Source organism: Crotalus tigris, unplaced genomic scaffold, assembly GCF_016545835.1.
Source record: "Crotalus tigris isolate CLP2741 ecotype Arizona unplaced genomic scaffold, ASM1654583v1 scf7180000018925.3142382, whole genome shotgun sequence".
Lineage (NCBI taxonomy): Eukaryota > Metazoa > Chordata > Lepidosauria > Squamata > Viperidae > Crotalus > Crotalus tigris.
This window is the reverse complement of record NW_024097278.1, coordinates 364,066-376,184: the sequence shown is the minus strand read 5'-3', so window position 1 is coordinate 376,184 and position 12,119 is coordinate 364,066. Positions and strand designations below refer to the sequence as shown.

Genomic DNA, 12,119 nt, shown 5'->3' with positions numbered 1-12,119 from the left:
AGGATAAAAATACAGCAACCCACAGATAAATGAGGTGCAGATCTCAGTTCATCGCCATTATAGCAATTATAGTTCCTGCGAAGAGCAATCACTTTCTTCTTACCTCGATTCTGGAAACTATGATCAGTTTTTGATTTATGTTGTGAAACGTATCCAAGCACGCTTCCTTACTCAGCTATAAATAAAAGCCACATCAGGATTTATTTAGTGCACCACTTTCAATCTGCTATCAGAATGTTTAGTTCATTTTTGACTGCCACATAGAAACTGTACGAAACGTCACCCTCAGATTCATCGCAAAGAGAAAAGAAGGATTTGCCCCTAAATTGGGACATTGTCAAACTCGTGACGTCATGTGACGTCGCGCAACGTATCGGAACTGTTTTGCCATTGCCAGCAATGGGGTGGGTGCAGCTTACACGTGACGCGTCCAGCCTGCAGGCCGGCAGTTTGACACCCCTGTTGTAAAAGATACCCCAGGCTCTGTTTATGAAGTGGACAATTTAAGCTACAGAGGAACTAAAGAAAAAAGTCTATCTGCATCTTCCAATTTTTCATTAACACAACTTAGGAAGTTAATTCCAGTCACAGATAAATACTCACTTCCAACTTTGTCTCCAAATCCTTGATCTGTTGCTGGCTGTGAATGTGTTCGGTCTGGAGTTTTTCAATGGCGTAGCTATTCCCCCCTTTGGTGATGAGCTGTGCGGGGAAAAAGATATATTATCTGCAAGGGTGGAAGAATGACTAATCAAGAGGAAGATGTTAGCTTTTCTTAATCATGTGGCATCAGGAATGTGTGCAGTAAAAACTCAAGATGGTGATCACAAAGATGGCGGTTGAATGCCTACCTACCTGCAAACATAAATGCATGCATGCATACATCACGGATAGGTGCTTCAAGGGAGGTTAACAGAGGGATAGAATCTAAGATCACGCGTAGTGTTAATACCTTGGTAAGACTGCACTTGGAATATTGCATCCAGTTTTGGTCAGCACAACATAAAAAAGATGTTGAGACTTTAAAAAGAGTGCAGCAAAAAACAGCAAAAAAAGATGATCAGAGGACTGAAGGCTAAAATACATGAAGCATGATTGCTAGAATTGGGTATATCTAGTTTAATGAAAAGAAGGACTAGGTGTGACATGATAGCAGTGTTCCAATATTTGAGGGGCTGCCACAAAGAAGGGGTCAAGCTATTTTCCAAAGCACCAGAAGGAAAGGGAAGAAGCAATGGATGGGAGGTAACCAAGGAGAGAAGCAATCTAGAACTAAGAGGGATTTCCTGACAATGAGAACAATCTATCAGTGGAATGGCTTGCTTTCAGAAGTTGTGGGTGCTTTATCACTGGAAGTTTTCAAGAAGAGATTGGGCAATTTTTTGTCTGGAATGGTATAGGGCAGGGGTAGGCAACCTTGGCTCGTGGACTTCAACTCCCAGAATTCCTGAGCCAGCATGGCTCAGCTTGGAAACCATTTCCCCTCATCATGGCTGGCTCAGGAATCTGGGAGTTGAAGTCCACGAGTCATAAAAGAGCCAAGGTTGCCTACCCCTGGTATAGGGTCTCCTGCTTGAGCAGGAGGTTGGACTAGAAGACCTCCAGGGTCCTTCCAACTCTATTATTCCATTATTCTCCTTATCTTTTAAAATGAATTAAGCATACTGTATCACACTACCAGTGCATATTTGAAATTTTAAAATAAAGCAAACAGCGTGCCAATTTCATAACTGAATCAGCTTGAACGGTGTTTATCTGGAGAGAGAGAGAGAAAAAGATTGCAAAATAGTAACTATTGAACAATATCTACTATGCATTTAAGTTTTACATCTGTTGTTGCTCTTAAAATTTTTTTAGAGGGAAAGAACTGTCTAGTCACAATCTGGATTAGAGATGAATTAACTCTGCATTGTCCCTACCATCTTGCAAACTTTCACAAACACATCCTTTGCCCCAAGGAGGCTGTTATTGGTACATCAACTAGCTTAATTAGCTACAATTAGCTTAATAGAATTCTTGTTTCATATTTGTAAGGGAAAACAATTGTAACGTCATTCTGTGTTTGCCAGATTACAAAACAAAACGCTAAAGTATTGAAACTGTTAGAAACAGGAAAAAAAAACATGGCTTTTTTCATATCTAAGTATCCTGCCTAGGAAAAGAATCTGAAATCTGAATGAACCAGATAAGAAAATAATATGGGAGAAATCAGTTCTTTCTGTGTTCCAATTTTTTTGGAAAAAAGAGCTTTTTTAAAAAAAAAAATCTGGCTAAATTTGAGTAACAGTGCAGCCATATTCATAGGCAAGCTTAATAGGAAATCTAAGCCACGAGGCAAACTTTGAGACAGGTTATATAGTAGCTTGCTACACTGATTTTATTATACAAATCTCCATATTTTAACTCTTTTCTATTAAAAGCTAGTTTCTGATTTAAATAATAAATCTAAATATTTTACTAGAGGAACTTGGCTTATTGCGTTCTCCCGAAACCCCCTCTTTTTTGATAGTCTTTTGAAGAAGGGAGAAATAAAATCAAGATTTTATTATGTGTTGTAAAAGAAAATTAATAGTAAAATGATCTTTTATAAGCTGTGGAAAGAGAAAAGAGGTAGGAATTCACGTTATGGAAGATTATGGAACACACATTATTACTGTCTGTTTATTTGGGTGTGTTTTGTGCATAAAATATGATCTTAATTTTAAAATACGTATACATATAATGTGCAATACGTAGCTGGACTTTCTGACGCACACACTATTCAGAACAAATGAAATTAAGTCATTCAAAGTCAGATCATATGCCTTAGTTTTGAAATGGGAAAAGTAGGATACAAAGCTCATAAACAAGATTTCCCCCCTTAAACTTTAGCATACTTGTTGTTAATGGATGCAGAGATTTGGTGATATTTGTATAAATACATATCCAAAATGTCTGAAGGCTTGGAGAGAATATTATTTCCAAAGAGGCTAGCTGTCAAGGATGAAACTTTGGCAACTACACGCTCTGCGTTTCAACTTGCCTTTAGATTAAGGGGGTGGGGAAGTGTTATTTTCAAGTGGGTAGATGGAGAAACGAAACTCCTTTGATTCAGCTGCAGACCGCGGGAGCCTGAAGCCTTGTTAAGGATGCCAGAACGGGTGTGGATTTGAAGTAGACGGTTCCCATAACAAAGTGGATTTGTTGATATGGATTAGGTAAGATGTTGAGGGTTTGCCTGGAGAAACTATTGTTTTAAGTCTATGAATTGGTGTTGGAACCTCAGAGTTAGCTTTTCTTCTACATAACCAAGTGGTGTATTCAATAAACAGTAAGATTTATAAAACCGGGAGTTTTATAAATAAAGAAAACTCTTTTGTTCATCCTCATGACTCATGTCCTCCTGGTTTCAACAAACTAGCATTGGTCTGCTTGTGGCTGGAATTAATTGGAACAGTTCCGGGTTTTTGGTGAAGGGAGTTCTGGGGGAATATCAATAAACCCACTAAAACACAGTTGTGTGGGGGGGGGGGCAGCACAGATATCAACAGACACGTAGACATAAACCACATTTACACACCATTTAAATACTACTAAATATAAACAATTATAAACATCATCCTCTCCTACATTGATCATAGTACACATTATCTTCTACTGGGACTTTCTACACTATCAAATGCAATTCTAATTCAAATTATTCAGAGGTTTGATAAAGTACTTTCACTTCATCATGTTAGACTGTAACAATGGAAGTCCAGGATATATCCATGTTGCATAAGATTAACTACGTTTGCAATGTTTCTTCTTTCAACAAACAACAAAGATTTCCTTCTGCACCAATTACTACTACACAATGGGATAAAACAGGCTTGAGCTGATTAAAAAAAAAACACGGAGGTTATCCCTGTGCTTTCATTTTCATAAAGTTAATATAATCCTCTGGATTTTAATTTAAAAATAATTCATTGGAAATTAATTGCCTCTGGATGCAAATATCCATTTTTAATTAAGCTATTAAGAATATTAAGCTCAAGGTGAAAACTAAGGCAACCAACTCCTTGAGCATTGGGGTATAAAGTCCCTCTACTGTAATACACTTAAAGATTTTAATTTCAAACTTTTGGAGGGTTTAAGAGATGGTCAACTGTAAAGCTGATCAACAGCCAAAGTCTGGTTTTCATTAAAAGGAAAATGGAATTAGATGAGAAAAAGTCATCTTGCAAGGGGAAATTTAACAGCCTTAGTAAATAGACTGTTCAGAGAAAGGCCTTTGAGGAAGCTAAAATAGAAATCAACCACTCCATCCATCCATCCATCAGAATAGAGCTGGAAGGGATTTTGGAGGTTTTCTAGTCCAACTCCCTGCTCAGGCAGGAGACCCTATATCAGTGGTGACGAACCTATGGCACGCATGCCAGAGGTGGCACTCAGAGCCCTCTCTGTGGGCACGTGCGCCATGCCCCGGAGATGGCAACCATCCCTCTTCAACCAGCTCCCCGCTAACTCACTGAGGTCCCACATGGCCAGATGCATCCCAGCACCCATGAGCTCGCTGGCCTCTGTGTGCAGCCACCCCGGCCCCTGCCTCACCTTGCCTTGTGACAGTGGCACCCCCGCCCTGCCTCGCCTTGCCTCGCCTCACCCAGCAGGACGAGCCTCCTACCCACTGCCCCACCTGCCAGAGACCCCCTGGATCTCCCCAAACCCTGCCTGGCCCCCACAGACAGCCTTCCCCAGGAGCAACATTGAGGTGATCACACCCACCTTGGTCATACCCACCAAGTCTACCATGACCACCACAGCCATGCCCACCCAGTGGGTCACGCCCACCTGGCACCCGGCGATAAATAAGTGGGTTTTGGGTTGCAGTTTGGGCACTCGGTCTCTAAAAGGTTCACCATCACTGCCCTATATCATTTCAGACAAGTTTCTGTCCACTAGTTAGTTGGCCTCACTGTTAGGAAGTTTCTCCTTAATTCCAGGTTGCTTCTCTCTTTGATCAGTTTCCATCCCTTGTTTCTTATCCTGCCTTCAAGTGCTTTGGAAAATAAATGGACCCTCTCTTCTTTGTGGCTGGCCCTCAAATACTGGAGTACTGCTCTCATGTCACCTCTAGTCCTTTTTTCCAGAGTAGCCATACCCAGTTCATACCCAGTTTGGCTAATCACCAGGATACGGTGAGTTCTAATTCTGCCTTAGCCATGAAAGCCAGCTGGGTGTCTCTGTGCCAATCACCAGGAGACAGTGAGTTCTAGTCCCGCCTTAGCCATGAAAGCCAGCTGGGTGTCTCTGGGCCAATCACCAGGAGACGGTGAGTTCTAGTCCCGCCTTAGCCATGAAAGCCAGCTGGGTGTCTCTGGGCCAATCACCAGGAGACGGTGAGTTCTAGTCCCGCCTTAGCCATGAAAGCCAGCTGGGTGTCTCTGGACCAATCACCAGGAGACGGTGAGTTCTAGTCCCGCCTTAGCCATGAAAGCCAGCTGGGTGTCTCTGTGCCAATCACCAGGAGACAGTGAGTTCTAGTCCCGCCTTAGCCATGAAAGCCAGCTGGGTGTCTCTGGGCCAATCACCAGGAGACAGTGAGTTCTAGTCCCGCCTTAGCCATGAAAGCCAGCTGGGTGTCTCTGGGCCAATCACAGGAGACGGTGAGTTCTAGTCCCGCTTTAGCCATGAAAGCCAGCTGGGTGTCTCTGGGCCAATCACCAGGAGATGGTGAGTTCTAGTCCCGCTTTAGCTATGAAAGCTAGCTGGGTGACTCTGGACCAATCACTCCTTCTCAGCCCAACCCACCTCACAGGGTTGTCATTGTTGTGGGGAGAATAGGAGAAGGAAGATTAGGTATGTTCACCCACCTTGAATTATTTATAAAAATAATTATAGAGGGGATTTAAAAAAACTTTTTAGAAAGTACCATATTTGAACAAAAAGTACATGGATCCTCAATATATAACATTCATCACCTTGGTAACATACCAAGTGCAGGAAATTCACGGAGAAAATTGCAAAGTACAAACATATTATATGTGGGATATGAATATTTTATTAGTGATCTTTTACTAACACCTAAAACTTCCTTCTTCCTGAACATAACTCTATAACTGCTGTGGTACCAAGAGTACCAATTTTAAAAAGAGCCTAAACAACCCCTTACAATATATTTTTGTATTAATTTGCTATCCTATGCAAAGTCCTGTTTTGGTTACCACCATATAAAAAAGATGTAGAGACTCTGGAAAGAGTGCAGAGAAGAGCAACAAAGATGATCAGGGGACTGGAGCCTAAAGCATACGAAGAACAGTTGGCAGGAATTGGAATTGTCTGCTTTAATGAACAACTAGCAGTATTCCAGTATCTCAGGGGCTGCCATAAAGAAGAGGGAGTCAAGCTATTCTCCAAAGCACCTGAAGGCAGGACAAGAAGCAACAGATGGAAACTAACCAAGGAGAGAAGCAACTTGGAATTAAGGAGAAATTTCCTGACAGTGAGAACAATTAATTAGTGGAACGACTTGCCTTCAGAAGTTGTGGGTGCTCCAATCTTGGAGATTTTTTAAAAAGAGATTGGAAACCATTTGTCTGAAATGGTACAGGATCTCCTGCTTGAGCAGGGGGTTGGACTAGAAGATCTCCAAGGTCCCTTCCAACTGAGATGACGCTCTATATTCTGTTTCCAGAGATTAAGCTTATGACCAAGATTCTCAGTTGCCAGACGTTTTCTGATCAGATGGATCTGATTTTGTACAGGTTGCAAAACTTGACTCAATTATTTCTGGGGGGAAAAGAGAGCATTTTCTAGCAGACTTGATACAATGGAAAAAGGTAGTTGTACTTACTCAGGCTCTTGGCACAGACATAGCAACAAGAATAACACAACAAATAGGTTGCCTGTTTTCTATACCAAGCTTGTGCAATACAAAATCCAAGTTACTTGCAGACAATACAATTGTTTTTATACCCCTACAGGGTTTCCCCCCCAACACATATATAAAAAGGGAAAAAGAATCTCTTTTCAAAAACGCACAGAAATAAGCTAAAGCTTGTGTTTGTTTTAAAGAAATGTTCAAACCTTGTGTATAAATATGTTAAGGAAGGAGGCAGGGGTCACCCCAGATGGAGGCTACAAATTGTGCAATTGAAGTTGTTTCACTTTTTATAACAACAACAACAACAACAACAATAATAATAATAATAATAAAGTTGGAAGTAACCTTTGAGGTCATCTAGTCCAACCCCCTGCGCAGGCAGGAAACTATACCATTTTGGACAAATGGCTGTCCAGTCTCTTCTTAAAAACTTCCAGTGTTGGAGCATTCACCGCTTCTGGAGGCAGGTCGTTCCACTGATTTAATTGTTCTAATGGTCAGGAAGTTTCTCCTTAGTTCTAGGTTGCTTCTCTCCTTGGTTAGTTTCTATCTATTGCTTCTTGCCTGCCTTCAGGCGCTTTGAAGAATAGCTTGACTCCCTCTTCTTTGGGGCAGCTCCTGAGATACTGGAACACTGCTATCATGTCCCCCTTCATCCTTCTTTTCGTTAAACTAGACATACCCAATTCCAGCAACCGTTCCTTATATGCTTTAGCCTCTAGTCCCCTAATCTTCTTTGTTGCTCTTCTCTGTACTCTTTCTAGAGTCTCAACGTCTTTTTTTCATTGTGGTGACCAAAACTGGATGTCGTATTCCAAGTGTGGCCTTACCAAGGCCTTGTAAAGTGGTATTAACACTTCACGTGATCTTGATTCTATCCCTCTGTTAATGCAGCCTAGCACTGTGTAGGCTTTTTTGGCAGCTGCAGCACACGGCTGGCTCCTATTTAAATGATTGTCCACTAGGACTCCCAGATCCCTCTCACATCCTAAGAAGAATATTGATGCTTTTAAACCTGTTAGTTTGAACTCCTCAAAATAGACTCTTCAACCACATAATCAACCAGCAATGGCACCCCTCAATCAGCACTTCACCTCCCAATGACCTTCACCTGACATGACCTACCCCTCACAAGACCCATCACAAGACCCTCACGTGACATGACTGACAAGAATATTTTGAATACTGATGGGAAACTGAATTTAAATAAGAGCTCCAAAATCAGGACCTACGTTGATTCAGTAAGAAGACCTTCATTGCAAATACAACTGAAATATAAGCTGGTTAGAAAAGATGTTATATACTGATATTATTGTTATTTATATAAATACTACAAACAGGCCTATATCTAATTTTTGTATGTATATCGCTAGCACCAAGAACTGTATTTCTTTAATGTTGGTAAAATGAGAACATGACTGGAAGAAGAGAGGATCAAGCAAGTGTATTATTATCTAACATGTTAACTATGGAATTATAGAAATTAATTACTATTAATTATTGCTAAATATGTGAACCCAGACAACATGTGGTTTACTAAGCACCAAAGATTGTTACTGTAAAAAAAAATTATATATATGCAGGTCTTGGTATATTTGGGTCTTTTCCTGTGTAAGATTGAGAGTATCGGCAATGTTTCGATGAGGTCCCACTCTTCATCTTCAGGCTGGGGTCTTCGGCTTCGTGCTTGTGCGAGCAAAGTGTGATCGGAGCTGCCGTCTCTCTATATATATTGGTGGGTGGGTGTGGAGTGCGGGCTTAGTTGCTGTAGGTGGATTGGTTGGCTGTGTAGGAGCTATTGTTTGTGGATTGTTTGGCTGTTTTGTAACATCCTGAGTAGTTGAGGTGCTGGCTGTATGCCCATTAGTCTTTTGTGTGTAACGACTTGGGTAATCGGTTGTGTGATGACATCCTGAGATCTAGTGTAGTGATATCCTGAGGTCTGTGTTGCACCATCCTGGGTGGTTGGTTGTGTTGTAACATCCTGAGCTTTGGCGTTGTAGCCTCCTGAGTTCTGTGATGTGATGTCCAGGGCTGAAGGCTGTGAAGTAACATACCGGGCTTTGGTTTGGCTTCGAGTTTGCGGTCTAGCTCTGTGTTCATGGCGTGTGTCCGTTTGCTTTGTGTGGGGGTCGGAGGGAGGTGCAGCAGCTGGTGATGTCGTCGTGGTTTGGCTTCTGGATGGTGGTTGCATTTCGTCTGAGGGATGGGTTTGGGCTTGGGTTTGGGTCTGGTGAGAGTGAATGGTGATGGCGTGCTGTGTTGTTCTAGGTCCGGTGTCAGTTTTCGTGGCTAGGATTCGTTTGTTGATTAGGGCTAGTTTCCAGATATCTGGTAGGTGGGAGGTATCGTCACGTTTATTCATGTTGTGGGCGTGTTTTTCAATTTTGATGGCTTCCATAATTATTCTCTTGTTGTGGTGTTCAGTTTTGGAGATTAGTTTGGTTCCTTGGTCAATATACTACTCAATATATATATATTCAAAATTTTGTAGCCAACTAGTATAACTATTTCAAGCTATTTAGCTCTCATCAGCTAGCCATGATGAGAGCTAAATAGCTCGAAATAGCTATACTAGTCTCCCTTTAACTCTTTGTCGGCTACAAAATTTTGAATTTGCCATTGTCACAGTAGTGACGTCTGCCTGCAAAAAGCTCCTAGATTGGAGCGAACCCTCATCCAGTGGTGGGATTCAGCCAATTCGCACTACTTTGGCAGAACCGGTAGCTAATTTTTTGTTGCCTAGGCCCAGAATGGACTTCCAGAAGTGGCATCCACACAGAGAACCAGTTGTTCACGTATTTGAATCCCACCACTGCCCTCGCCTGATGTCACCCTCCCATCACCAGACCTACTGACCACACTGGAAGCCCTTAAAAGCAGAGGAACATCGACAATGACACCCCCTAAACTCCCCTGAAGATGTTACCTAGCTTGGTAATGAAACATTCGGAAACAACCCCACAAGCTCGGAGAACGAAGCTCTGCCCTCACTCCTCAAAATAGCATGGACGGCCAAGAAAACAAAGTAGATGAATCATAGAACAAATCGACCCACAATTCTCTATAGAGGCACCAAAAAAAAATCCAAGCTCAGATTATCCTACTTTGGAAATAATTTTGCGAAGATCTAGCTGTCTAGAGAAAGCTTTAATGCTGGGAAAGGTGGAAGGAAGATTCTCCTTCCAGTAGAATTGAGGCAGCTGGATAGACTATATAATTATAAAATAATTCCCTTCCAGAAGAGAATCACATTCATTTCTTTGAAGTATAAAAAGGAGGTTACTACCAAATTATGCAAATTTGCTTCTAGCTGCGCTAATTAAAGCTGCTAATCCACCTCTAGGAGTCTAATATGCCTTGCTCGGAGATGTCTAACAGTGGATGATGGAGTCACTATCAAATTCTTTATTAGGTATTGCCCAGGTTTCTTGCAGGAAAAGAATATCCTTGACAGATATAATTAAAATTCAGATGTTCTTTAAAGCAGGAAAACATCCCTTTGTGTTCTGCAAAACAGATGCGAGTCGATGTGATTGGAGAGTCGTGTCACTTTCTTTAGTGGAATTGCGTGATTCCTTTGAAGTTGGTAAGATCCCACTTGTGAGAAAGACAATTTGCTCTTGTGTTCCTAGTGCTCGGTTTATAATCCGAATTTAGGAGGGCCTATAAGAGTTTTATCACTCCAGGAGGAGATAGGATGCTTGAAATTGAATTCTTTTCTCACCAATGAAACACCTCTACGTCTTCCCAAGGCCTTTAGGCATTGTCAAAGTGACAATGTCTTGTGCGTTGGAGAATGAATTGAGCTGGCAGTCCTGCCAACTCCCAAATATTCTCTAAAGTTCACAATAAGTCCTCGTGATGGGCAGGATCCTTTCTCTTATTGTACCCCTTTAAGAATATGGATTATGCAGGTTTGGGTTACAGTCTTCCTACTTACCCCATAATTACCCAAATATTCTCTAAAGTTTGCAATAGGTCCTTGAGATGGACAGGATCCTTTCTCTTTTTGTACCCCTTTAAGAATATGGATTAGTACATATAGTCAAGGCCATGGTTTTCCCAGTTGCAATGTATGGCTGTGAAAGTCGGACCATAAGAAAGGCTGAGTGCCAAAGAATTGAGGCCTTTGAACTCTGGTGCTGGAGAAGACTCCTGCGAGTCCCCTGGACTGCAAGGCCGTCCAACCGGTCAGTTCTAGAGGAGATCAACCCCGACTGCTCTTTAGAAGGCCAGATCCTGAAGTTGAAACTCAAGTACTTTGGCCACCTAATGAGAAGGAAGGACTCACTGGAGAAGGGCCTAATGCTGGGAAAGATGGAGGGCAATAGAAGAAGGGGACGACAGAGAATGAGGTGGCTGGATGGAGTCACTGAAGCAGTAGGTCTGAGCTTAAATGGACTCCAGAAGATGGAAGAGGACAGGAAGGCCTGGAGGAATGTTGTCCATGGGGTCACGATGGGTCAGACACAACTTCGCAACTAACAACAAGAATATGGGTTATGCAGATTTGGGTTACAGTCTTCCTACTTACCTCATATGGAGTATGGAGAGATGTTTGCATGTTTGAAATACTGGGGCCAAGAAAAACTTACAGTATCTCCAAGGTCCAATGCTTTCTCATGGGAGACAAACTTCTCACTTACACTGCCTTGGTAGGGCTACTGTTAAAATGGATCTTTAAATACCCTTTTGGAAATATTGATGAAGTTGCTGTATCAATTGTCGCCTGAGGGTAAAAAGAACCCTTTCTGGGCAACTAGGAAGCAAATCACAGGAAGTGTTAATACCACTTTATAAGGCCTTGATAAGACCACACTTGGAATACTGCATCCAGTTTTGGTCACCACAAAAGATGTTGAGACTCTGGAAAGAGTGCAGAGAAGAGCAACAAGGATGATTAGGGGGCTGAAGGCTAAACCTTATGAAGAATGGTTGCAGGAATTGGGTAGGGCTAGTTTAATGAAAAGAAGGACTAGAGGGGACTTGATAGCATCTTCCAATATTTGAGGGGCTGCCATAGAGAAGAGGGGGTCAACCTGTTCTCCAAAATACTAGAAGGCAAGAGAAGAAACAATGGATGGAAACTAATCAAGGAGAGAAGCAACTTAGAATAAGGAGAAACTTCCTGACAATTAATCAGAGGAATGGCTTCAATCCAGAAGTTGTGAATGCTCCAACACTGAAGAGATTAGACAACCATTTGTCTGAGATGGAGGTTGGACTAGAACAATGATGGCGAACCTTTTAGAGACTGAGTGCCCAAACTGCA

The 12,119-nt window shown here is 41.9% G+C and overlaps 1 protein-coding gene across 4 annotated transcripts in view; it reads right to left on the bottom strand.

Moving 5' to 3' along the window:
- Nucleotides 1–12,119, bottom strand: part of LMNTD1 (lamin tail domain containing 1) — an 88,633-nt gene that overhangs the window by 50,877 nt on the left and 25,637 nt on the right. For 3 of the 4 annotated variants that reach the window (XR_005558436.1, XR_005558437.1, XM_039357567.1), the window contains exon 2: nucleotides 604–702. The exons of the other annotated variant lie outside the window; for it this stretch is intronic. Coding sequence is in view for 1 of the 3 variants with exons in the window: in XM_039357567.1 (XP_039213501.1) it covers nucleotides 604–702 (99 nt within the window). In the remaining 2 variants the exon portion in view is untranslated. The remainder of the gene's footprint in view (nucleotides 1–603; nucleotides 703–12,119) is intronic. 4 annotated transcript variants of the gene reach the window in all.